Below are 27,897 nucleotides of genomic sequence, written 5' to 3'. Positions count from 1 at the left end.
AAACATTAAAAAATATTGAATAATTCTGAGAACTTTCTAGGTCTGTATTCCCTGGGGCGGCTGGCTGGTTGCACCACCCCAACTTTTAGGTTTTTCCGGCGGCTAGCTTGCTAAGTACAGTCAAACTCAAACAACTCGCCCTCAGATAAAATGTAAAATTTTATCTCGAACACTTGGTTAACTCGAACGTATTTGTTTGGACCGTTCCCAAGCGATAAAAAATTTATTTAGATAACTCAATTTCAACATCATTAACTCGAACAGTTATATGCCCAACTACTATAGGGACAGTTTTTGTAGCTGTAAAATTCACTTTATTCTAAGCCATGGAGATAAACATCAACGTTTAGTAGTTTTTAGGCGTCATTGTTAACATCGTCGGCAAAAAATTCTTGTTAACGACTTTTATAAAGGTTTACAAAAAGTGAAGTTTTACCAAACATCTGCTTGGCAATGGCCCATCGTGGAAAGCATGGAAACCTTCGGATGAACTTAAAATAAAATCGGCAAAATTAATCTTCGTTAAAGGGAAAGTGAACACAATTTACTGATGAAGACCAACTTTTACCCTATTTGTTTTGCGTAATTTACTACGTTAGGCAAAATATAAATTATTTCTTACAACAGGTAAATACTCGAAATAATGTTTTAAAAAGAAAAAATGCCCGTGCATTCACATATGACTGAGTACAGAGCTACAGAGTACAGAGCTCAACAAAAATTTTTTTTCTGAACGTTTTAACTGCGGTCAAGTTTAGCATATTCTAATCTGAAAACGTCCTGGCAGTCACATTACCTAAAACAAACAAATCTCGAATACCGCTAATAAAAAAATATTTATACTTTTTGATAGAACTTTTTAAAACTTTACATTAGAGGCCCAGTTGAGGTCCTACATGAAAGAAACCTGTTGGGGGCTTACACCGCCCCCTCCAAACCCCCAGATGTTCATAACTAGTCGCCTAACATTGACCGTCCTGACTTGCAACTTGAAATACAGGCCTGGAAATTTCTATGAATATGAAAAGGTCATTTTTAAACAAAAATATTTTTAATCAAAAGTAACTAAAACTCTATGATAAAGGTATACTCAATGACTCAACAAATCCTCAACACTATTAAAAACTAACTTATAAAAAACTACCAAAAATATTTTTGTAAATTATCGGTACTTTTTACCATTTGCAATGGTTTTTAGGTTTGAGGTGATTGAGTTGCTAGGATACTTTACAATTAAAATCATTAAAACTTGTTTGCAACTGAAACTCTCAGAGGGACATACGTGTCAAATGATGTCACTAATTGCTATCATTACTATAGTTGATCTTGGCTATTACATTCAAGTTGAAATTTTATGCTACTATTATTTAGGTCTCTTGGTAATTATCATAGATATATAAACCTAGATTGGCCAATAATAGCTATTCCCATTGGTTGCCTTGTCAGAATTAAATGGCACGACGTAACATCATTGTATTGCACCTCATGCTTGACTGCACTGTTATTAACAATGGAGCTCATCAGGAGAAGGTGACAAAGTCACATTTATTTTCACATAAAAACCTTCTTGGATACATAATCCAGTAAACTAAAGCAATTATGTGATAATATCTAATAACCACCATAGATTAAAACTAAAAAAGCTGTGAATTGTTGCACACAAATCATGAGCCATCAAGGCTTTATTTGCCACCCTCTCCTATACCCATTGTCTCTATTCCCCTTCTCCAAAGAAAAAGTGAGAAGGGGGAAAGGAGTGGGGGGGCAAATAGCCCACCCACTCAAAGAGCCAAAATAGATAGATAGAGGTAAATAGACTAATATCTTGCTGAACTAAACATGACTAAATATGATGAGAATGCAAGTATGTCTAAAGTCAAAAATGAGACAGAATGATTATTTTACAGCTGGCTATGTAGCTGGTTAGGTCACCAAAGCTGAAGTCAAATGATTGTTTCACTCGCATCGTGGATGTTACTAACTATGATGTAAACCAAGCAACGAATTCCCTAATCACAGTTAAGAACCGTGGTGGTTTGACTTTGTCTTCGCCTGTATAGTGATTGAGGTTTGCAACCAGTGAGAAAGCGACGAGAGTGTTGCTTAGTAGTGCTGGATTGGTGAAAAACTTTCCCAGGCTAGCACTAATTGCCACCATGGAGAAGTGCTGAAGATTCAACATCATGCTATTGTTTAAGTGTAATCATCAATTGCTAGTAGCCTAGCTCGTGAGATAGCAAAGAGATATATTTCGATTAGGGCACATTATGAAGCTAGGAATAGAGCTGGCACGGCTAGCTCGTCTGGTCTTGACCCACTGAATCAGAGGTGCCCGGGTCGGGCTGCCTGACTCTCAGGTCTTCCTATACAAGGACACAGGTAGGTTTATGGCTAAACAACAGCGGTTGTATATTGCTTTTTAAGTGCGATTGAAACTGAGTCGCATGTAGTCCTAAAGCGGAAGGACCAGGCGAAATAAAACAAGGTGAGTCAAGACAATATTTTGACGTCTGCGACAATAGTCTTTGAACTATAGGTTTCACAAAGTTTTTTGGCAAGAAATAATCAACATATCGATGGTCTGGGAGTTCATGAAGAAGCCAGTCACGAAAAGAAAATACCAAGTTATTTGTACAATATGCAAAAGCAAGTTAAAGGTTGACTTGCAACAAAATTCACATTACAGTTATTTGGTATCATAAGATTCACCATGTCTTACTCTGTTGTGTTGTAGGTGTGAAATATATGGGAATGTGATTACAAGCTCTTAAAAGCTAAAAAAACGAACAGTTAATCGCAGCCACACGAGACCGCCCTAGTTTGGATTCGCTTTCTAAAACGGCTCAAATGGGCTGTAGTTGTTACAGGTTGGTTTCTGTTTACACTTTCATGCAACCTCATTTGTCGAAATATTTTCACAAATATACTTCACACATTCAATAAAACCATGTCTATTGTTCTTACACGTCTGTTTTATTGTCATTGTAATGCTGTCACTTTTAGCACTGATATCTTATAACTTACCGTAAAAAATCATTAAACTTTTTAACCTTACCTCGAAGGAGTACATATGATTGTCTAATAATTATGACAAGCCTGCTGGTCACCTGTGATAATCGAAAAGTGCTGCAAAAATTATTTTCAAAGTATTGAGTCATGTGATCAGATTACGACTTGACGATCGAATAATCCCAAAACAAAACTGTAAAGTGGCAAGCATCTATATTTGATACGGGGTATTTGGTAAAACCCGAAGTGTTTGTCATAAACTAGTGCTACGATAAGTTGTATTTTGAGCTTTTTATTGGTTTTTCAATTCATGTGAGAACATCACGTGACAAAACGATAACCAAACTGTAATGACTACGTCAGATAAATTAACAGATTCCAATCTACAGCGGCTTTTCGTTTTTGAGCTTTTGAAAGCTTGTAATAACATTTCCACATATTTGGCACCTACAACACAACATAGTAAGACATGGTGAATCTTTTGATACCAAATAACTGTAATGTGAATTTTGTTGCAAGTCAACCTTTAAGCTACAAAGAAGGGTCCACCTCAATACTATTGAGGCATTTACAACGAGGGCATCCTGAGGAAGTTAAAAGCGCGTCTAAGAACCTTCAATCCAGCAAATTTATTTTATTTTTAGCTTCCTTCACTAATACCAGAAGTTTTAAGAAAGTGATGGATTTTTGCTTTCCACTATGCTGGGTTATCTATTTCTACATTTGTAAAGTATTTCTTAACTAATCTCTTGTTGATTATAATAGCAGATGAAAATAAGATCTGTAATAAAAACACTGGCCAAATCATGCCATTAATCTATCACCTTTTGAATAGCATTGATCCACCAATGTCTAGCCGTAAATTGTAGATTGCATCTATAAACCAAGCCACAAAATATAATGATTGGTGTGATAATGGTTTCTTTTATCTTAGTTTATTGATGTAACAACATTAGGCTGTAATAGAACTATCTCTTAGAAAAAATCGCGCATGCTGACCCGGTCCGACCCAATCTTGGCCCTCATTGCTGACCCTGAGTCTGGTCCGACCCTGCATTCCTTGATCTCGTTCCAGCTCTAGCTAAGAAAGCCATTGATTCCATTTCTCTGATCAGATCAAAACTTCACAGGCTCATCATATTTAGTCATGTTTAGTTCAGCATGATATTAGTCTATTCACCTAGCCAGGGTCTGGCGCTTTGGGTGGGTGGGCTATTTGCCCCCCTCTCCTTTCCCCCTTCTCTCTTCTCCCCTTCTCACCTCTTCTTTGGGGAAGGGAAAAAGAGAGAATGGGGATAGGAGAGGGTGGCAAATAAACCCCTGATGGCTCATGATTTGTGTGCAACATTTCATAGCTGTTATACTTTTAATCTATGGTGGTTATCAGATATTATCAAAGAATCGCTTTGGTTTACTTGATTATGTATCCAAGAAGGTTTTAATGTGAAAATATATGTGATTTTGTCATCTTCTCCTGATGAGCTGCATTGTTAATAACAGTGCAGTCAAGCATGAGGTACAATACGATGACGTTACGTCGTACTATTTAAGTCTGACAGGCTTTTTACCTATTGGCCAATCTAGGTTTATATATCTATGGTAATTATAAATGCTCTGATCACATTTTCACTATTATTTAATCAAATAACCAGTTTTCTTCCGTCTCAGTTGACTAAGCTGCTATTGTTATACTGGTAAGATTACTCTTGACTAGGTTTTGTTTATCCTATTTTATGGAGTGGCTGGCCATCAAAAATAAAAGCCATTTACTGCATAAAATCATTTTAGAAAACGAACGTATTCATTATTATTGTTATGTATTCCGGCAAATCAATATATTATTATTACTAATAATTACTGTCACTACTAGATACGGCGTGGGGATTATGACTACTTAACATATTTCAGACTTGCTTTCACCTCAAAGTTCAACTTTTTAGCCCACACCCTGTCCTCCATTACGGATATGCATTGCTCAACCTATCACAAGTTGGCTTGGCATTTCATTGTTTGTTATATAGGTAATAGCTAATAACGCTGCAATGTTTAAGGCAATGCATTGTCTCGTTTTCTTTGGAAAGGTCAACATAACCAATTTCCAATCAATTGTAACTAGCATCATCAGTTATTGATTAGAGCTAATAACTGTCTCTTTACTTTTTAACTTAATTGTTTTATTATAATTCAACAACAGCTCAGAAACTGGCTTTCTTGTTCATTGGTTGTTCAATTTGTTCTGTTTAGTTTTAGCTGTTTTTATGAGATGCGGATGATGTTAAAAGTGTGTTTGGTAGAAGAGCCTCCCTATGTAAAACAAGAATAGCAGGAAAGGCTCGGCTATACGCTTGGTTTCATATTTGGCAAAAATAATTTCCACATGAGAAATGAGATTGGTAGAAAAGACTCGGCTATTTGCCTAGTTTCAGGTTCGTTAAGTGGTACTGTAAAATTTTCTCAGCCCAAACTGCTTTTCATCTATTACTGGCATTAAGCCTTTAACAAGAATTTGCATTGCTCATAGTCATAAACCTCACAGAATGAGCTCTGAACTGACCGGCTTACTTTAAAATTTCTGACTAGATGTCTTACTGAATAAACTCTATAAGAATAAGGTTAATACAAAATCTTAAAATTATTTCACTATCAAAACTAGTAAGTGAAGGGTGTGAAACTAGTTAAACTCGGATATAACTGGTTAATATGGATCTTTAACTATTAAAAAGTACAAATAAAAGCAGATGGCTTTAAAAAAAACTATGCATTACATTTACTAATTTAATTCAAGCATCTACAACTAATTTGAACACTGCAACAGTGAGCTAATTACATATGGTAATCACTAAAAGGTTGTGTTTTTTTCTTATCACGCTGAACTTGAAGAAGTCCCATAAAGTTTACAATAGACTCATACCATCAACCCAGGGCGCACTCGACCGTTACTGTTGCAAAAAGTGCAAGTTGCATCTACCACGAGTAATCAGCAGATATCAGCTAGCACTAGTTGATATCAGAAAAAAACATTTCTGTCATATGAGTTTGTTGCATTGCTGCACTTCTACACCGCTTGCTAAGGAAGTAATCTACTCACCACCGACTGTTTGCCGCTATCAGTCTAGAGCATTGACAGAAAGAGAGCACGCTATCACTGGTTCAGTACGCAACACGTACGCGTTATTAATCTCTGTATAGTAATCTTTCCTCAAAATTCCATAGATGGTGTTATTCCAACAAAAGCGTGTTAGCATCTAGGGCCAGTCTCACTTGGCCCTGAGGTTATAAACAAATGAAATGTTTGCAAAGCTTGACAAGGTTAAGACAGTGCAATGAGCTTTAAGCGATATTTTCAATGAAAAGATTGCTGACAATCATCCGAGGGTCTCCTTTCATGACAGTCATTCAATTCTGTTTGGCCCTCATATCACACGGCAAATGAATAGAAAAGTAAGTTTGATAAAATAACTTCTTACATTTCTTGAATAGAAGAGTTCCAAGGCTCGGCATAACTTTAGAATCGTCCTCCTGTGTCGACCTAATTGTAGCTAAAAATCGTAATAACAGATGTTGATGTGAAGAATGCTTCCTATTCTCAAAAGTTGTGAGTCTTGCTTTGCATGTTAACATTTTTTAATACAATGAATGAAAAACCTTTGTTCAAATTATAGATTATACTTTAAAAAATCAGCATATCTTTGTAGTTCAGTAAAATGCTTGCAGTAAAATAATTTAAGAGTTATTAGTTTCTGAACTCTTTAGCAATTAGTACTGTGGTAGGCCTTTTAAATCTGACTGCTTACAGGTAAGGTTTAAAGGTGCTAGTTCTCAGTAGACAGTCAATGTTTTTCAGGCTAAATCTACATACTTAGGAGCACTGCAGAAGGCAAGGTGCATGTGTGTGCGCGTGTTTGTGCGTGTGTGTGCATGTGTGTGTGCCTGTGTGCATGCCTGTGTGTGCATGCCTGTGTGCGTTGTGTGTGTGCATGTGTGCATGTGTGCATGCATGTGTGTGCATCTGTGTAAAGTTTGACAGTTATAATGAATGTAGAATCAATCAGATGAATGTGGCTTAATTAATTTTTGTGCAGCTAACAATAGATTTTTCTAAATAACTTGTTGGCTATTCCATCTATATAAATTTTAGTGCTCATTTGTTTGCTGCATGTCTAGTTATAGTCATTGAAACACGCTTGAAAAATTCACTTGGCACTAGAATTGAAATAAAAAACAACGGTTTTGCAGACAACCGCGCTAACCACTAGGGCACTATAAAAATAATTGTTTAGTTTCTGTTAGCCCTCATGATCATGATTTGTGACAAATAAGGACATGTATCAATTATAGGCGCAGCAGTTACAAACAGTGCCAAGCAGCCCGCCTAGATCAGAACATTTCTTTAAATTTCCAGTAAACTCCCTTTTCAAGCGCATTTGTTGTTACACGGTGTTTTGTAACGATAAAAACTAAGGCTATGCTAAAGACTGCTGCGAGTCAATGAGTAGAACACCTGTTGAACACTTGAGCATATTCTTTATTAATTTAACTAAAGGTTAACCAACCAGCAGTTTGCCAAAGTAAGGTTATATGTCTCCTTTCTTGAAGACTCCAATTAAAGTTTCTTAAAATGAGTTAGTGCAGCGTTTATGGCTTGCTGCCTTTTTGGGATAAATGGCTGAGCAAAAAAATAATGAACTTTATAACTTGATAGTATATTTTAAATTAATACCATGAAGTTTTCCTTGTTTTGGGAAGGATCTTCAAAAATCTTAACTGCTCTACTTGAAACAACAGATAATATACTTGTATGAATCAATATATTAATTACAGTGTAGAATATGTGCTTATACAAACAAATGTTTGCAATAAGTCTTTTCCATACTTTTCTTCACTTGGTCTTAAAGGTCTCTTTATATATCCTTTGTTTTTTTGTGACGTCATTCTATCGTTGTCTGCCATCTTTATGGACAACTTTTATCGTTAAAAACACGAAGCTTCTGCAATTAACTATTGCAAACAATGTTTGTGTTTGCAAATTTTTTATTCTAGTATCAAAACAACACCGAAAAATACTATTAATCAAGAGAATGACAGTCGTTTTCTACAAAGATTGTGACTTTTTTGTAGACGAGTGCATATGCAAACAGGTGAAAACGTAAAAAAACGATGGATAGAAGGTTCCACCTGAAAGCCGTCCAGACTTACTAGTGCCGTCTGACGCCTGGCTAGTTGTATTCTTAACTAAGCTGGTCAACTCTATTTCTGCCCCTTGCGGTCGATCCATTTCCCTCTCTGCTAGGTTAGACCAAAAATTTTCCTAGAAGGCTGAGTAAAGCTGAGGCTGCCTGGTTTGTTGGTTGTTTAGTCAATCTGTAGGTTTGTCAGCAGCTTTCACGTTCTCAAAAATTTGTCCTAGGCATTATTATTTAGAATGAGTGCAAAGTTGTAATCATTCTAGTATTGTGACGAGAGCCAGTTGGTCTGTGTTCATTTCAACTAGACTGGGCTTCGATGATTATTAAAACAGTCCCAGATAAAATAGCAAATAGCTAATCTAGTACACTGCATAAGAGAGCATAGCCTACTTCTTCAATAATGTGTCTACTGCAAAAATTCCATGACGGCGATTAACTGTTCGTTTTTGAGATTTTAAGAGCTTGTAATCAAATTTCCACATATTTTGCACCTACTCCACAGCAGAGTAAGACATGTTCAATCTTTTGATACCAAATAACTGTGATGTGATATTTGTTGCAAGTAAACCTTTAAACTGTTTTTTATACATGTAGGCTACTTCGAAGTAGAGACAACGTTAAACAAAGAGCTACTACTAGCCTGAGACCGTTATTGATTATTGCCATGGTGTTGCTTTCAAAGTTTTGACAAAAAAATGAAAAGCTTTGAAATTGCACAACAAGAGCATTATTTGTTATTGATATAAATCATTCATCATTAATACGATTCTGTGGACCCTTTTCAACTGACCAGTTGATAATATGGGCTTGAAAATATCAAATAATGTCAAAGTGGCGGTCAAATGGAGGTGGCGATCAATTGGAGAGTGGCAGTCTATTTTTCAAATCTTCTCTCAAGGTTGCGGTCAATTGGAGGTGGCGTTCAAATAGAGGTGGCGTTTAACTAGAGGTTTTACGGTATATAGTTTTTAAGCTCTTTTAAGTATATATACTTCTGATATGCAATGGCATGCATTTGAAATATCTCTTTAAATATTGATGCCATCATTTGCCACCTCCAACTTAAAAACAAGTTTTGTCTTTTAAATTATTTTGAACCAATTGATCAAATATGCGATATCTATTACACTTATATTTATTTACTTTTTCTTACAAAAAAACCTGAAAATGTAAGTTAAAGATGATGATAGTACTGAAATTAAATCAGATATGTTCAAATGCTGCTATAGTTGTCATACTACATGTATCTATTCCATAGAGTTATGCATCTACTGCACATAGAGCACATAGAATATTCTTGTATTTATTTCATAGTGTTATGCATCTACTGCACATAGAGCACATAGAATATTCTTGTATTTATTCCATAGTGTTATGCATCTACTGCACATAGAGCACATAGAATATTCTTGTATTTATTCCATAGTGTTATGCATCTACTGCACATAGAGCCCATAGAATATTCTTGTATTTATTCTATAGAGTTATGCATCTACTGCACATAGAGCACATAGAATATTCTTGTATTTATTCCATAGAGTTATGCATCTACTGCACATAGAGCACATATAATATTCTTGTATCAATTCCATAGAGTTATGCATCTACTGCACATAGAGCACATAGAATATTCTTGTATTTATTCCATAGAGTTATGCATCTACTGCACATAGAGCCCATAGAATATTCTTGTATTTATTCCATAGAGTTATGCATCTACTGCACATAGAGCACATAGAATATTCTTGTATTTATTCTATAGAGTTATGCATCTACTGCACATAGAATATTCTTGTATCTATTCCATAGAGTTATGCATCTACTGCACATAGAGCACATAGAATATTCTTGTATTTATTCCATAGTGTTATGCATCTACTGCACATAGAGCACATAGAATATTCTTGTATTTATTTTATGGAGTTATGCATCTACTGCACATAGAGCACATAGAATATTCTTGTATCTATTCCATAGAGTTATGCATCTACTGCACATAGAGCACATAGAATATTCTTGTATTTATTTCATAGTGTTATGCATTTACTGCACATAGAGCACATAGAATATTCTTGTATTTATTCCATAGTGTTATGCATCTACTGCACATAGAGCCCATAGAATATTCTTGTATTTATTCTATAGAGCTATGCATCTACTGCACATAGAGCACATAGAATATTCTTGTATCTATTCAATAGAGTTATGCATCTACTGCACATAGAGCACATAGAATATTCTTGTATCAATTCCATAGAGTTATGCATCTACTGCACATAGAGCACATAGAATATTCTTGTATTTATTTTATGGAGTTATGCATCTACTGCACATAGAGCCCATAGAATATTCTTGTATTTATTCCATAGAATTATGCATCTACTGCACATAGAGCACATAGAATATTCTTGTATTTATTCTATAGAGTTATGCATCTACTGCACATAGAGCACATAGAATATTCTTGTATCTATTCCATAGAGTTATGCATCTACTGCACATAGAGCACATAGAATATTCTTGTATTTATTTTATGGAGTTATGCATCTACTGCACATAGAGCACATAGAATATTCTTGTATCTATTCCATAGAGTTATGCATCTACTGCACATAGAGCACATAGAATTATCTTGTATTTATTCCATAGTGTTTTGCATCTACTGCACATAGAGCCCATAGAATATTCTTGTATTTATTCTATAGAGCTATGCATCTACTGCACATAGAGCACATAGAATATTCTTGTATCTATTCAATAGAGTTATGCATCTACTGCACATAGAGCACATAGAATATTCTTGTATCAATTCCATAGAGTTATGCATCTACTGCACATAGAGCACATAGAATATTCTTGTATTTATTCTATAGAGTTATGCATCTACTGCACATAGAGCCCATAGAATATTCTTGTATTTATTCCATAGAATTATGCATCTACTGCACATAGAGCACATAGAATATTCTTGTATTTATTCTATAGAGTTATGCATCTACTGCACATAGAGCACATAGAATATTCTTGTATCTATTCCATAGAGTTATGCATCTACTGCACATAGAGCACATAGAATATTTTTGTATCAATTGCAGATGAACATACACAAAGTTTTAGTGAATTTTATCAGAAAGTATCGGTATTTTCTATTCACTTGCCAATTTTCTGTTTAAAATGACCTGACTGTCAGGATGTTTCAAGATTAAAATCAACAAAACTTCATCTTGATTAAAAAGCTCAAATCAAATGCAATTGTGATTTCGATGTTTAAAATTGCAAACAGACCATCAGAATAGATAATCTGAAACATTCTTCCAACAGTCAGTATTAACTGCTGCAACGATAGCAACTAAAGCTGCTATTTTGAAAATATTATTTTCCCGAGCGTTTTAACCGTTATCAAGTTTTGTCAACTTTAATCATGACTCATCCTAGTACTCACCTACTAAGATTTTGGGTTTATCTTCAAGTCGGGTGTACATAGTGTTAAAGAAAACAAAATATATTGAAATATTTTTCATATATACATGTAAGTAGAGCTAACTCTGACAGTATTTACTAGTTTTTTCATTGTCTCTCAGTCATCTAACATGCACTCAAATTTAAAACATAAAAAAAACTATTTGAAAAAGGAGAAATTTTTGCAAAGATGCATAGAATCTTGTAAGATTTACATGCTAGAAATATATTACATTTGCAATAAAATAAGAACTGTACACAATATCAGAAATAAACTGATTTTGTTTATTCTTTTATAGATGTACATACATTACGACAACATTCTTTGATGAGATCAACCAAATTATTTTTGTAATACCAATTCATTGTCTTTTCATTATGTCCTATAAACAAAATGATTCTCTTCTTTGTCCCACTAGTTTTTTCTATCTCTTTTTAAGAGTTAATAGCAAATAGAAATTAGTAAATTCAAATAAATTCGAAACAAACACTAGCAGAATATAATGAACTGTTTTACTTTCAATTTATGCAATTTCATTAATCAATGGCGTTTATATAGATTTTTTTATCTCACCCTGTCGACAGTAGAAAAAGATATTTCTCTAACTAAAATCTGTACTAAGATTCATGTACTACCAATTACACACTTGCACTCATCACGTCACAAAATCTTTGAACAAATTGCCTTATTCCAAATATACTCATTTATATATTTGTATAACAGGTTTCAAAATCTTGCATAACTTATCTTCAAAATATTTGTACTTATCCTCCGGCGTATATAACAAAATATTGTTTTCTATCTGGTGACACATCTATCTGTTTTAGCCACTGCAAAGCAAATCTAAAAACACACATGAGACTCGTTGCTGTCATTTTATGTCATCTGAATTATTGTCCTTGGTGCAAAACATATTCGCTAAGCTTCCAAGCTCTGAATTTGAATATTATTTTGCATATACTTTGAATTTTTTTCAAAATGTAGTAAGCTCTGTAAGAAAAAATAAACAAAAATTAAAAAACTACTAAATCAGTGCATTACATTTTTTTCACATTAGATTTCTAAAAATAGTTCAAGATGATTGCATCAAATACATTCCTGATTTTTGATCAAAAATATAAAAAAACCACTCAAATATTTCAAATATAACTCTTTGTTAAAATTAAAAGCTCTAAAATATATGTTAAACATTATTAGTTTGAGTGAGAGAAGCGAATACTTCGTAATGCTAATAAAAAGCAGCATTGTGGAACACTTGATGATTTCCATGGCTATGGTCATGTTGGAAACTGAATGGCTCTTGTGGCGTGGAATAGTATTGACCGTTACTAAAAGCAGGACCTTGAAAGGTTACCTCAGAAGAGGCTTGTTGGTGAGAGTGCCTGAAAATAGAAGAAATTTACAACGAAACAAAAATGTGATGTAATTTAAACATTTATTTTTGCTAATAAGTCTACATGTAGCTTTTTTTTAAAATGTTGAAGCAACTGCTAAAATAGTATTAGTTAATTTTTAACAATTTTTACCGTTAGTGAAGTTTTAGCTAGGTTCCATTTAGATTTAACTTCCTAATTTTTAAATGTTCACCAATAATGTAAACTAGCTAAAATTATTTTCATTTCACGTAAAGATTATGCACAATCGAAAATTGAAAAAATAATTTGTAAAATCATTTAAATGACTAAGCACCACAAAGCAACAAACAATGTAAGTCTTGTTAAATTTAAAAATAATTTATTAGAGCGTTATAAATAACATCCATTGCATTTAAGATTATATCATGGCCAGCTTAAACTAAAGCTATAAGACTCTAAAACGTTCTAAAATATTGATATTTGCTGAAGACTAAATTGAATACAAAGTTTCTAGTTAAACCATAACTGTCACGAACAACTTTTATTGTATTTACTAGGTAAATCAGACACGCTGATTCCGATTTTGTACTCAAAATAAAGATTAGTCCACTAACCTTCAAAGTCATTTAGGCTTTTTTAAAGCGTTTCAATATCCGTTTCGAAAACAACACAATCGGCATTACAAGCTCCGCCCATAAATATGTGACGAAACCTAGCTTTTTCAGAAACGGAAGTTAAGAAAGTTTAGTCCGATTTAGAATAATAGAGATGGGTGTCTTAAAACCCATTATTATCTAAATCCAGCCTGTAAAATAATTTCAGTTTTTTATGAAAGGAATATAAACTATTTAAAATTGCTCGCAGCTTGTTACATGACGTTTAAATGGGCTGGACGCCGAGAAAAACGAGCTCAAAAAGCGCGGTTTTATCACGAGCTAGCGTTGTTATTGCGCTTTTTAAATATGCAATGCTAAATAGCTCATTTACCTTTCAGAAAAGACTGATATTATTTGTAAAGCTGGATTTAGATATTAATAGATTTTAAAACAGCCATCTCTATTATTCTAAATCGGTCTAAACATCTCTACGTAATTTCTGTTCCTAAAAAGCTAGGTTACGTCAAGTATTTATGGGCGGAGCTTGTTATGCCGATCGTGTTGTTTTCGAGACCGATATTAAAACGCTATAAAAAATCCTTTATTACTCTGAAAGTTAGTGGCCTAATCTTTATTTTGATTACAAAATCGGAATCAGCATGTCTGATTTACCTAGTAAATACGATAAAAGTTGTTCGTGGCAGTTATGGTTTAAGATAATGAATATAGTTGATGCTGTATACTTTCAATATAGTTGATGTTGTATACTTTCAATATATTTGAAGTATGCTAATTTTATGGCAGAAATATTTAGTATGACTATTAACATATTAAAAGTGAGTTGGTTGGTTTCTTTAAAAAGGTTCACTTTTAGTTTTCATTATAAATCATAACAAAAACCAGAGTATTGTGTTCCAACTAAAAAACTATGTGTTTTTAACTCTTTAAACCCTGGCCATTTTTTTCAATTTGTATCAGTAACCCTGGTATTTGTGAAACAATTCAAAGTTTTTACACTTTTATTAAATATATCTTAATGTTATTAAATTATATCTTAATGTGTTCATAATACAATGATGTTTGTTAAAACACGAGTTGAAAAGCCGGGCAACCCATAGCAAATGTCATAAATTAGAAAGAAATAGTACTTCACCATTATCCCAGCTAAAACTATAAAAATTCGTCCGATTTTAAAAACTCGTAAAAATGTTTACAGTAGTATCATATCTATCGACCGTTCGTCATTATTTCACAACTCCAAATAAACTGGAAAGTTATAGTTCGAATCATAAAATTCTTCATTTGCATCACAATCATCCATGACTTACCAGCGATCGAGATGTATCAATTTATTTGCGATATCGTTCTAATTTGTTAATGTAACAAAAAAAGTAAATAAAGGTATTCAAAAACTGCTACAAATGGAAGTGAAATTTTAGGTCTAACACCCTGTGCAAGAATTAATTTGATTGGTTTACGCTGTTACTTAGAATTAGCTTTTGTAAACAGAACCATGGGGATGCCTGTATTCTGGCCACTAAGATTTCTGCCACACTCTACGCAATGCCAGAATAACGTCCGTTAGGGTTCAAAGGGTTAAAAAGTAAGCTGATTTGGCTAATCAAATGCCGATCAGTTTTTGTACTAAGAAAAACTATCTTACCTTGCTTGTAACTTGCTTTTAGATTTACACCTGGAGAGGCACGCTGCTAGGCCTATAGCAATGACAAGGAACACTCCACCGCCGACACCAATAAGAATATATGTCAAAGAAGGTGCCTTAGTTGTTGTCTGTAAAGTAGTCAATAAAAAGCAGGTTAAAACAATCCAGACAGAATAAATATAGGGGAGCGATTAGCCTAGTTACTAGATAAATGAAATGAACTAGGTACAATTTGCTCCTTCATCGTAAGTAATTTATCAAACAGTTATTAGCAATTCAGTCTGATTCACTATCAAGCTTTAAGATTTTTTGTGATATATATCTATATCAATTTCGATGTTTTGGTTTGTCTGTTGGTCTTTTGTTTGTGTGTCCAGTTATGGCGCTAAAATTAAATAATTTAAAGAAATTCAAAATGAGCTAAGATCTCACAGTTCTGCAGACAGACATTACATTTTCTAAGCCAACCAGTTACAATGTTATATAAAGGAATAATCTTGCTCATATTCATTACATCAACTAAAATAGGCACGCTTGAAGCATTTACAAAAATACTATTGATTACTAATAGTACTATCATGATTGTAAGAGATGCCAATACAAAACAATTACAAACTGGCTTCGTGGCTATTATTATAGTAAGTTACTAGCGTAAGTTAATCAATTTAGTACATTGGTTAATTTCACCATTAACTAAATAGTCAACCTAGTCAATGTTAACTACATTACCTGCCACTGTTTCTAAGCTGTTTGTCATGACCTATGCAAAACCAGACATACACCTAGTATGTATATAGGTTTATATATAAATCTGAAAGTTTGCCTGACCTTGGAGTTAAAACCTTAGAATTATTATCTCACCTCGCGCTGGATTTAACTCACAACAGATTGCAACCACAGGTTATTAATCAAATTGTCTAACCACGAGTCTATGAAGGCTCTTACAACTCATTGCTCTTACCATGTACTGTAAACACTTTCTCTCAATTGCACCGACTCAATGACATATTAATTGAAACTCTATTCACTCTATGAAACACGATGTTTTTTTATCTCGCCATACTAGGCCAACTTGTTTTTCACAAAACAATATTAACAATAATCTTTCTTGAAATTAAAATTTGATGATTGTATCTCAGTTCAACGTCATCCCTTATGGTAAAAACGGATTCACAAACCAATGAGTGATGAAATTTCTGTTAAAAGTTCACTAAAATGCATACTAAAATTTTCATCAAGTATGTTGTTAGTAAGCTAAACTCATATAGGTTAGATTCAGCGTTTATGATACGCGTATGTCTTCAAGGTGTCAACTCTCCACATAGTACATTGTAATGTTACATTTTCTTGCAGATAGTAACCACAGAATGTACTAAACCTACTGTACGTAACTATAGTTATTAAGGTTAACATATTGTTTTGTTACTGCTTTTTAACAATGATAACTTTTCCCAGGAAGTGTTTGCATTAGATAATTACTATCGATTTCTATATCACTCTATAAATAGTATTTACAATATTTTCGCCTTATGATGTCAACACTGAAACGAACTAAAATCATATACTTGTATGCCAAAAAATGTTTTTATTGCAATTGTAGCAAAAAAAAACTACATTTAGCCATTACTTGCTAATGATTTCACATTTACATTTAAAAACCTTTACAGTTTTATTTTTCTTTCTAATTTCAGCAAATCGCTTCTTTCATATGAAATTTAAAACAAGCAGTAGTTTGAAAAGGTATATATATATATATATATATATATATATATATATATATATATACATATATGTATATATATATATATATACATATATATATATATACATATATGTATATATATATATATATATATATATATATATATATATATATATATATATATATATATATATACAGATAATAGTTGAGACTTCAGACAATAGCATCTGATGATTACTGCATGCAGTATGAAACTTTTAGTCATAAACTGTTGCTAAAATCTTTTTCCATCTTTGTATTTATATATATACTTGTTAGTATGGCAGCTTCTCAAAGCAGATTGTTGGTGTGGTTTGTTTTTATTATATTATATCCAAACTAGTAAAAATTGAATTATATATTTACTTCCAATAGGTTTAAATTTAAGTTTAATAAAAGAGTTTTGGTTTAAAACAAGCGTTTACTTTGTAGGCTGGATTAAATTAGAATAAACTAGAGCGGCAATGTGCATTTTAGTGTAAAACCTTTATGGTTAAAATTGTGTTACTGACCTCAGTTGGTTGGTTTGTTGTGCTTGTCGTAGGTCCCTGCAACACAAATTTACAGTATGTATTGAGTACGCCATTTATTTTGTAATTAATTATTGCCCAAATAGTGCATTTCTCATATCAACATTCTAAAACTATTCAATTATTTGATAATTAAAAAAACTACAGGTAGCGCGCATGCATATAAAACTTAGTTCTCATAAGCATGTATTTGCGTTTCTCAACTGTTTTGACATTTCAGCCTACCATATAGTGCATATTAACCTTCAACTATTAAACCTGTGAGAACCAACACAAATAATATGTACACATTGTAATAAACTGGTTTTGCTATTAAAGCTGCTGGCAGACTAATCAGCTCTTCTTTGTCAAAAGCTTGACTAACCAATGAATCTCGCAATAGCTTGATTTTTCCCTAACTAAGATCTTCTGCAAATATTGGAGAAAGAATTACTTTGAGATTTTTCAGTTTGCAACCAACTTTTCAGTTGTTGAAATAAGTAAAATAAATTAATTTGTGTGTCATATGATTTTTTTTCTTGTCGTACAAGGTAGCATGTGCTAATGATTAATAAGAATGATGACTGCATTAGCAAGCATAATCTCACTCAGCAGTGTTAATCTGTTGATGTTCCCTAGCACGAGCCAAATTAGGACTAAAAAGTTTAGTAAAAAATAATAAAGGATTTCTAGGTAACACTCAAATTGCTATTTCTTATCTACAGTCGTCCAATTGAAAATAGAAAATTAGTTCTATGACACATCAGGAAGAAAATTTTTGGCAACTTGTTATAAATAAACTTCAGAAAAGCTGACTGTTAGATATCAATCCTTTAAACAGTTTCAAAGCTTTTAAAGTTGGAAGGTAACTATGGGATGTATAAAAGGATATAGTAATCGGTGATCTATAGTAAAAAGATCACCGATGAGAGTTGAACATGATCGTTGAAAAAAATAGCATTTAACAGTAAAAAAGAGTCAAAGACAAAATATATAGTGCACTGCTCTAAACATCATAATCAAAAGTAAAGGTTTTTGAAGATTTTAACTGCAATACGTCACTGTGCCAGTTATGATAGGCTGCTATTTTTTACATATTTAATTTTTTAAAAGTTGTTTTAACAAATTTGTTAAAAAAACTTTTGTATCGGCAAGTTTTTTTATTATCTCAAACATGATCTATGACTGGTCTTTGCTAAACTTGTTTAGCGTGTTACACTGCTGTTTTTGCATTAGCCAATATCTATCATTATCAATATTTTATTTTACACTGTTGTTTTTCAGATCCATTCCCTGAGAACATGATTAATTTGGAGACTAATGGGCTTTCCATTTATATGAGAACTCTATTGCATGCAGTGAGCCAAGAATTTGAATAGGAAGATGTTATCATCAGGTAAAGCGAACAAAGAGCTTTTACGTAGAAAAACCTGTACCAAAGCACCATGAAGCTACAGCAAAGAAAGGGCATCTGTTCAAAGAGACCCGTATCAAACAAACATGATGTTGACTATTCAAAAATCACAAATTTGTAAACTGCTGCTTGTCAGCTTTTCTGTATTAAATGATAGTTCTAGAAACTACCGTATACGCACAAGCGGCGTAGTCTGGTTCATTCTTGCGCAAACCAGCCCTAAGAGAACTGGTAATTTTTCACAGAGTGCTATGGTTAATAAATAATTACAATGTTAATCATGCCATCCATTTATCTTTACTGAAGGCTTTCAGAGCTTCAAACACAACTTTGTTGTATGCTATCTAATCTATTACGAAAAAACGATCCACTTAGTTTTTTATTAATCCCATACTTTTTTAGTAACTTCAAACTTACCATGGCTACATTTTAGTTTGAGTCAAATGTACTCATTATTCACTCATAATCTGCCCTGGCAGAGTCAATAGCATCGCAAATTGACCGGTGCATAATTTTTGGTAATTATTTTCTGCGCGGAAAAAGTTTGCATAACTTAAAACAATTGTATTTGCAGCTTGTTGTTACATTCATACGTTGATGAAAAAGTAAACACAAAGACATTGGATATATTTTCCATAGCATCATAACATATAATTAGAGAAACATTACTCACATATAGAACAGCGATAACAGCCGGGTCTACGTATGATGCTGAAACTGGGTTAGACCAGTTAGCATAGTTGTTGCTAGAGTCATATGTTCTGACCCGGAAGTAGTAGGTGCTGATGTTAGCTGACTCAGGAAGGCCAAGCATTGCTGGAGTAATAGCACCTGAAACATGCATGCAAGGTTTATTTTTTTACCACTTCCAACACCAGAACAGTTTGAAAGAATTTGAGCTTCCTAATCTTTCAAGATTTTTAGCAACATTATGGTTGTTTCAAAAATAAGTTGTAAAGTTTTTGTTTATAAATAGCCAGTATGTTTTTGCAAAAGTCATCCTTCTGCACCCCTCCTACCATTATCGCAAGGATTTGCATATGTTACCTCATACTCAGTTGTCTCAGAGTTAGAATGCTCGCAATCGTGTATGCTGTGGGCAATATGAGCTCAAAGTTTTCCATTAATATCTATTTATGGATTTTATTTTAGCTGTTTATTACCTCTATGGTATTTTTAACAATGGACAACTGCTCTTAGCTTTACAGAGAACCAATCATTTTTCAGCAGTTAGACATCTTCACAATGATCTGAAGAATGATCTGCAAACCTTAAATGCTATACAACTTATGCATTCTGGTTAAATTTATATTGCATTAAAAAAACTTAAATTTTCAGGCATGAGCCATTCTTAAAAAATAATTTGGTGTAGTCTCGTGCAAATTCAAACAATTATTGTAGACATACTGCAACAAGTGTCATGTCATAATATTTCTCGTGCAGTAGAAAAATTAAAGACTGCAGGGTAAAATTCTATGTTGTAGCCATATAAAATTTTTACAACATGATAGAAAAAACATCAAATTGTTTGGGCAGTATTATTGTGCCACTTACCGGTATTGACCTGCATTTCAAGTAGGCTTCCGGCTTCTACCAAAAAGGTAGAAACATTGCTTAGAATGAGTGCTGGTGCAAGATTGATCATGGCATCTATGGAGATCTCTGCACCAACTCCAAAATCATATCCAGACACTACAAGCATTGTTCGTCACTTTTTAACAGTTAGCTTTGTTTTGAAAATATGTTTTGTAATGAATTTTTTTGTTAAAATCAATTATGTTCATCTCACACTGAGCTTATTCTGCTCTTAAAAGGCTGATTCACAGTATGTCGCCGTATAGCAGTGTTAGTCACATAATAATTTAGTGATCGTCTATAATAACAATATTCACACTATCACAAGCTCATAAGTGTTTACATCAGGAAGTTTCTACACCACAGTATCTCATTATACAATGTACGAGTGGAAACAATGAAACACTAGTTCTGCGAGAACTGTCATAAAATCAATATTATTCAATCAATCCGCGTCGACAAATCACTATCACCGAAGTGTTATACATTGCACAGGCTGTCGAGGATGCCTGGTGAACTATCAGGAAATGTTGGTGACTGCAAAATTTCCTCAACTATCCGCGTTGCCTCAACGATATCTTCGATTTACGGTGCACATAATGGACAAATAATTACTGAGGTGACAACTCCGACTTACGGTGATATAATGTGAGCCAGCCTAAAATGTATGTGATAGAAAGTTTTGGTCAAAACCTGCATAATCTGTAAAAACCTTTGTTCAAAAGTGGACAGATTATGTCTGCTTCATACCAGAAACCCATTTTAAACTGGCCCGTTCGCTCTGTACTAAAATTAACTTTCCTATTCTGGTCATCAAAAACCTCGCAAAGATACATGCTAAGTGTGCCCAAAACCTAGCCACTGAAAACAGCCATTCTCTAACTCTGACTTGCTCCAAAATGCTTCCTAAACTAGATTTTTAATGTGTTCCAACTACCAAAATGAATTTTAGCAATAGTTTCCATTAACAGTACCCAAACTGCACTCCTAATCCTGATCTCCTGATCATGTATTTCTTTATTATTTCTATACATATATACATTATTACAAAGTACTAAAAAATTATATCTATACGGGCAAGGGAAACTTTGCAAATTTGATAAAAAATGAACCAGGTTTTTTGTACAGCTGGTCACCAGAATAAGTTTGTTTTTAATTTGCACAAGCTCAAGCTGTCGTTTCACCAGGTTTTTGTAACAAATAGGTCTGCTATCAAGGAGATTACCCAAAACCTATATGCTGATCAGGATTGTAGAAGACTTGCAGATTACCATAGACATATTAACTATACTTATATATTATATATAGTATAGTTAATAGGTCTATGGCAGATTACTAACTAATTGTTTTCACAAATACATTTACATGTTCCAGGTAGCTTGCAAGTAAAAAATTGAGAATTTAAGGCTCTATAACAGTCAGGCACATACCTCTACCCATGTTGAGATCTTCTCCAGGAGCTGTCCAGGCAAGGATGACTCTATCATTGTCTTCCGACACTGCTAGAACCATAAGGTCTGTTATTTTTTCTGGTGGAGTGGCGTCATTGAGTTGAACCCAGTTGTCAATCACTATCACTCCTCCTGGCAAACAAATTCAATTTTTTCAAACCAAGAGCAATCTTTGTTTTACAATTGCAAACATTTCTTCTTTTCTACTAACCAACATTTTTGGGGCTTTTATAAACATTTTTATAGTATGAAAAACACTTGAAACATTAAAAACTTTCATCAATGTGATAAGAAAAATTTATTGCAAATAAAGCTTGTTTACTCACTACGCTTAAAAATATTTCTTTAAAATGCATATTAACTGCTTTTCACAAAAGGTGAAAACCTCTAAAAGTTGCTATATAAAATAAATATGTTGTGTAAACTTTAAACTATAATGCATAAGATTATAAACGTTTATCTATTGGTTACTGCAAGTTATGACCATTCTTTGAGGTAAAACAATAAAGCTGAAATGAATGAGGTTGCACAACTTGACAATACTGGTGTAATATATATGCTTCTAGCTTCGTTTTTTAAAAATATTCAGTTAGCATGTCTAGCAGAAACCACTTGCTTGATGATAGAGACTTCCACAAAATACATAAAATTATACTTTATTAAAGTCAAAAAATATTTACATGCCTTTCTGTTTTATTGAAAAACTTCACACGGCTATAAATCAATATTCGTAACTCATGGCTTGCGAAAGTTTTAATATATAAGTTTAGTACACACGGAGAAAATATTCTTCAGCGTTTTTCATTGAACTAAAACAAAATTGTTCAGCTTAAAGTTTGCAAAATTCAAAGAAAAAGAAAATTGTTCCGAAAGTAGCCAGAATTTACCAGCATTGAGCATAATCAGTGTTTATCAAAAACTGTTGGACTTCATTGCAAAGCAGTGCTGCTGTCAGAGTTGAAACCTGATATGGCAACAGCTTTATCAAATTTTATAAAATATTAAAACAAATCATTGCCTACAAAACAGTTTTTCTTGCTAATGATGGCCCAGAAAGCAAACACCTGCATGCAAATGCTTAATTAGATGTTTGCATCATGTAGTATTTTTTTTATTACATGGTTTTCAATCAGAACAACTTTCATATTTTTTTAAAGCCTTAATATGTCTTACTTGCAGTGCCTCAGCAAAAAACTTATGCTTGGATTGTATGGTCTTAGCACATGCAACTGTTTACAAATTGAAATACTATGGCTCAATAATTGCAGCTAAATGCATAGTAAAGCTTATTACTAAAGTCAACAGAAATATTGCATACCGTATATGATCTATTTGGAACAAATTGTGCTATGTTTTTCAACAATTTCTCTATTAATAGAGGTGGTTTATTAAAAGGAATGTTCAAATAGAGGGCGGCGCTGCATTTTCCAACTGATTCATCAAATTGTTTGACGAAAAATTCCGAATCCAACACGGACAAAGCAATTCTGGTATTACCTATATTTTGCACTATCTTTTAGGCAGAGCAACATTTACACCATCAGCCTCAGAATTTTTGTTGAATAATTTTTTCATAAATTGAATAATCAGATCAAGTTAAACCATTAACTACTTTGATGAAGAAAATAGCCTTGAAATAGCATTAAATAATATTTTTGATATTGTTGCTTTCCAAACTCTAAAAAACTTTAAAGCTTTAGAATCAAAAGACAGAATTTGATATGTCATAACCTTAGCTGATATTACTCTATATGATGTTCCTCAAGGGTACACTCATCGTTCATCACAGCACTTCAAAATATTAAGTTCAGATTGTAATCCACACTGCAAACAATTCTGAAGACATTGGGTTCAATTTAAACATTCACCATATTGTGAGACATTTCAGAATGTTCAAGTTTTAGATGGGCCTAATAATTAAAAATTATGTTTTTATAGCATTTTGAGTAAGTAAAGGATTCAAAATGATATAACTCACAACAATAGAATTTACAGGTAATTGGTTTAGTTTGCAACACTGGCTCACAGAGTAACAGTTTTAGAAAACATTATACTTGACTATAATTTGTATTATGCAAACAGTGCTGAGGTTTTGAGCATATTCAAAGGCTCTATGCAGAATGTTCCCAAAGTTTTTTAATCATTATGACTAAAGAATTGACAAAAAAGTGTTTCATTATTTAGCTTTAGCAACTAATTAAACAGCATGAGCTCTTTTTAAAGGTTGAATTGCAACAAAATTCACATTACCGTAATTTGATATGAAAAGATTCACTATGTTTTACTCTGTTGTGTTGTAGGTGCAAAATATGTGGAAAGGTGATGACAAGCTCTTAAAAGCTAAAAAACGAACAGAAAATCGCAGCCACACAAGACCGCCATAGTTTGGATTCCCTTTCCAAAACAGCTCAAATGTGATGTAGTTGTGAGAGATGGTTTCTGTTTACACTTTCTTGCAACCTTATTCGTCGAAATCTTTTCACAAATATACTTCACGCATTCAATAAAACTATGTCTATTGTTCTTACGCGTCTGTTTTATCGTCATTGTAATGCTGTCACTTTTAGCACTGATATCTTATAACTTACCGTAAAAAATCATTAAACTTTTTAACCTTAGCTTGAAGGAGTACATATCATTGTCTGATAATCATGACAAGCCTGTTGGTCAATTGTGATAATCGAAAAGTGCTGCAAAAGTTATTTGCGAAGTATTGGGTCACATGATCACATTACGACTTTTGACGATTGAATAATGCCGAAACAAAACTGTAAAGTAGCGAGCATCTATAATTGATACGGGGTCTTCGGTAAAACCCGAAGTGTTTGTCATAAACTAGTACTACGATAAGTATTATATTGAGCTTTGTATTGGCCTTTCAATTCACGTGAGAACATACGTGACAAGACGATAACCAAATTTAGTGGTTACGTCATTGAAATAAAGAGATTCCAATCTACGGCGGCTTTTTTGTTTTTGAGCTTTTAAGAGCTTGTAATCACATTTCCACATATTTGGCACTTACAACACAACAGAGTGAAACATAGTGAATCTTTCAATATCAAATAACTGTAATGTGAATTTTGTTGCAAGTCAACCTTTAAGTTTCCTAAACATTTTGTTTTCAAAATAAAGTAAAAATGGATTTACTTTAAATAAATATATTTGAATATTACCCGATCCAGATCGTGTGACGTTACCAAGGCTGTTGCACCCCACACACCTTTTCTTTCTTCTTCCCACTACTCCCGGTCCTGGCAGAAGGCCCTCACCTTGAATGTCAATCTAAAAATTACTACAAGCTGTTACCAGATAGCAAAAATATAGCTCGCTTACTATATGTATATATATATACAAAACTGGTATCTAAATATATGAAGCTCAGTATCCGTCTGTAAGTTTTTTCCGCTTTTCTATTTAAGCAACAAATTTTTAGGAATGAAAAATAACTGCTGCGATTTGAAATTGGAACTTACAGGTCAGTAGACAGACAAGGCTTATCCAATGCGCTATGTCGTCCAACTGGCTATACTCTGGAAAAATTGTGTCAATACTTATTACACTTGCCAATATTTGATGGCTTCACGCTTAACACTTCGGCTAGCGTTTTGCCTGAAGCCGCTCTAGAGGAAAAAGACAGGCCAATATGTCAATAAAAATGCTTAGACTATTAAAAAACTATTGCAATCAGTATAGAGTTGTAGTTGGCACTGCAGCCGTTACAGTACGAATTACACAGAAATAAAAAACACCTTAATTTACAAAGGAGAATAGTAAATGTTGTATACGCTGATAAAAAGGCCAATTTTCTGTTCATAAGCTTGATCTTCATAGTGCAGAAATATATATATACATATATATATACATATATATATATACATATATATATATACATATATATATATACAATAAAGTATAGGCTAAAAGTCAGCATAAAGTGCTCAATACCAAAGTAGAGCTTACTATAAATTTGGTAAGAAATTTATTAAAATTTGACTAAGCAAAAAATTACTAAAAGTTTCGTATTACACAAAAGGTGTGTAACACTCATCAGATAAAATGCTTAGTGAGGACTATACACAAGATTCTGCATTAGCTGGTAAGCTGAAATAAAAGCTCAGGTATTAAAAGCTAGATGGATAAGATCTATTATGTAATGCTATTTCGTAAAAGGTGTTTCTTAGCATGTCTACATGTAGATATTAGTTCACTACGTTTGTTAAGAGTTGCCTTCTCAGGTCTGTAAATGATGAAATATTTTTCTAATGTACATAATCTGCAATTTCCGCTGCTTTTAGAGTATGGCTTGGCGTGTGATAAAATCTTCCAGGCTATGTTGTAGTCAGTGCCGCTTTCCTTGAGTTCCTATATGTGGCTGCTTAGCTCGGTAGAGTAGCGTTTAGAAATGTCCTTGAATGTGGATTTGTGAAGGTTATATCTAGTTTTGAAGCTGTTTTCGGTTAGCCCTACATATGTGGCTGCAGGTTTATTGTTATCGGTGATTGTTACGCTTGCCTGGTATATCACTGATTTTGCTAGGCAATTGTCTGGTAACGGGCAGGTGTTCTTATTCCTGCAATTGCAGCCAGGATTAGTTGTTTCTTGATGGTTCAGTGATAGTAGCTTCTGATTGTGAGAGTTGATAGCCTGTTTCACATTATTCATGCAGCTATAGCTTAATTTTATAATACTTCTGTTAAAGATTTTGTGTAGCTTGTGGTCGGTAGAGAATTCTTCATCGATTAATTTAAAGAAAGTTTTCCCGATGTTGGTGTGTACGGTGTTGCTGTAAGGGGGTTATACCAGATTATGTTTCTTTTTCTTTGTCTATGTCTTGCCTTTAGTGGTGAAGCTTTAGGTGAAGAGAATTCTAGCTTGTGTTGGTATCCGCTTTTTTCTAAGGTTTCCTGATAAATAGGGGCAGCTTTGCTAAAGGCATTTCCATCTGATGAAATTTCTGAGAGTCTTTTGTTGATTGCCAGTGGTATATTTTTAATGATGTTAGGTGGGCGGTTTGAATATTTGTGAACATAGGTAATGGTGGTGTTAGATTTACATATATATATATGTATATATATATCTATATATATATACATACATATATATATATACATATATATACATATACAGGACAGATAGCGCAGTTGGTAAGGTATCGGGACAGTGATAATTAGGTTCTAGGTTCAAACCCCAACCACTGCACCCGTCTGGTGGTCCTTAGACAAGACCCTTGCTTGTTTAACTTTTACAACCTCTATGATGAGTGCAATAACCAAAGCCATGCCGGCTCGAACGTCGCCCGATCAAACAAAGTCCACGCTGCCTGTAGTGTGGACCTACATAAAAAATGGTTCAAAATGGATGAAATGGACTCGGGCTGATAACACAGACCTCATGCAGTGCTACTTTATGAGTGAACCACAAAAGTGGGGCTATATGGGAAGGATGCGTCAACTGTTGATAAACATGCGCCCTGAATTGCCACTAACTGCTAAGCAACCTGGAGCTCAGAGGAATAACATAATCAAGCGGCACCTCATATCAGAGTTTGAGGTAGATGAAATTAGAAAACAATTCACCCAAGTAACCTCGACCAACGAGGAGTGCACACCAACACAGTCGCACATAAATGATCTTGTGTTGACTCATGAGTTGAAATAAAAATGCACTTTGACCTTGACCCAAGGGGGAAGGAGCTTGCAAAAAATATCATCAACAAGATGCCAGCTGCTAATGATTATTGAAGCAGGGTACCACTTCAAGGGTACTCTGCCTTCTTTGTTGCAGAGGCTACAAAATAAGATCAAAGACTTGCGCAAGAAAGTTAGTAAACTCAGTGATAGATCTAACCACAGTTTGGAGCGTCCAAAAAGGGAAGCCACAATAGAAGCTCTGCAAAATCAATCTGCAAAACAGCAGCTAGTAGCACTCTCAGCAC

At 33.6% G+C, this 27,897-nt stretch overlaps 1 protein-coding gene across 1 annotated transcript in view; it reads right to left on the bottom strand.

Annotated features, from left to right (window-relative positions):
* Positions 1 to 12,516: 12,516 nt before the first annotated feature.
* LOC137387844 (calcium-activated chloride channel regulator 4-like) overlaps positions 12,517 to 27,897 on the bottom strand; it is a 32,643-nt gene continuing 17,262 nt past the window's right edge. The window contains exons 9-15 of the mRNA XM_068074357.1: positions 25,136 to 25,244; positions 21,939 to 22,091; positions 20,488 to 20,625; positions 19,607 to 19,764; positions 17,523 to 17,558; positions 15,270 to 15,397; positions 12,517 to 13,037 (exon numbers count right to left, since the gene is read on the bottom strand). Coding sequence (XP_067930458.1) covers positions 12,884 to 13,037; positions 15,270 to 15,397; positions 17,523 to 17,558; positions 19,607 to 19,764; positions 20,488 to 20,625; positions 21,939 to 22,091; positions 25,136 to 25,244 — 876 coding nt within the window. The 3' untranslated portion in view covers positions 12,517 to 12,883. The remainder of the gene's footprint in view (positions 13,038 to 15,269; positions 15,398 to 17,522; positions 17,559 to 19,606; positions 19,765 to 20,487; positions 20,626 to 21,938; positions 22,092 to 25,135; positions 25,245 to 27,897) is intronic.

The sequence above is a fragment of the Watersipora subatra genome, chromosome 2, assembly GCF_963576615.1.
Source record: "Watersipora subatra chromosome 2, tzWatSuba1.1, whole genome shotgun sequence".
In the NCBI taxonomy this organism is placed as follows: domain Eukaryota; kingdom Metazoa; phylum Bryozoa; class Gymnolaemata; order Cheilostomatida; family Watersiporidae; genus Watersipora; species Watersipora subatra.
Note: the sequence above shows the minus strand (reverse complement) of the source record. Positions and strands in the feature narration are given on the sequence as shown.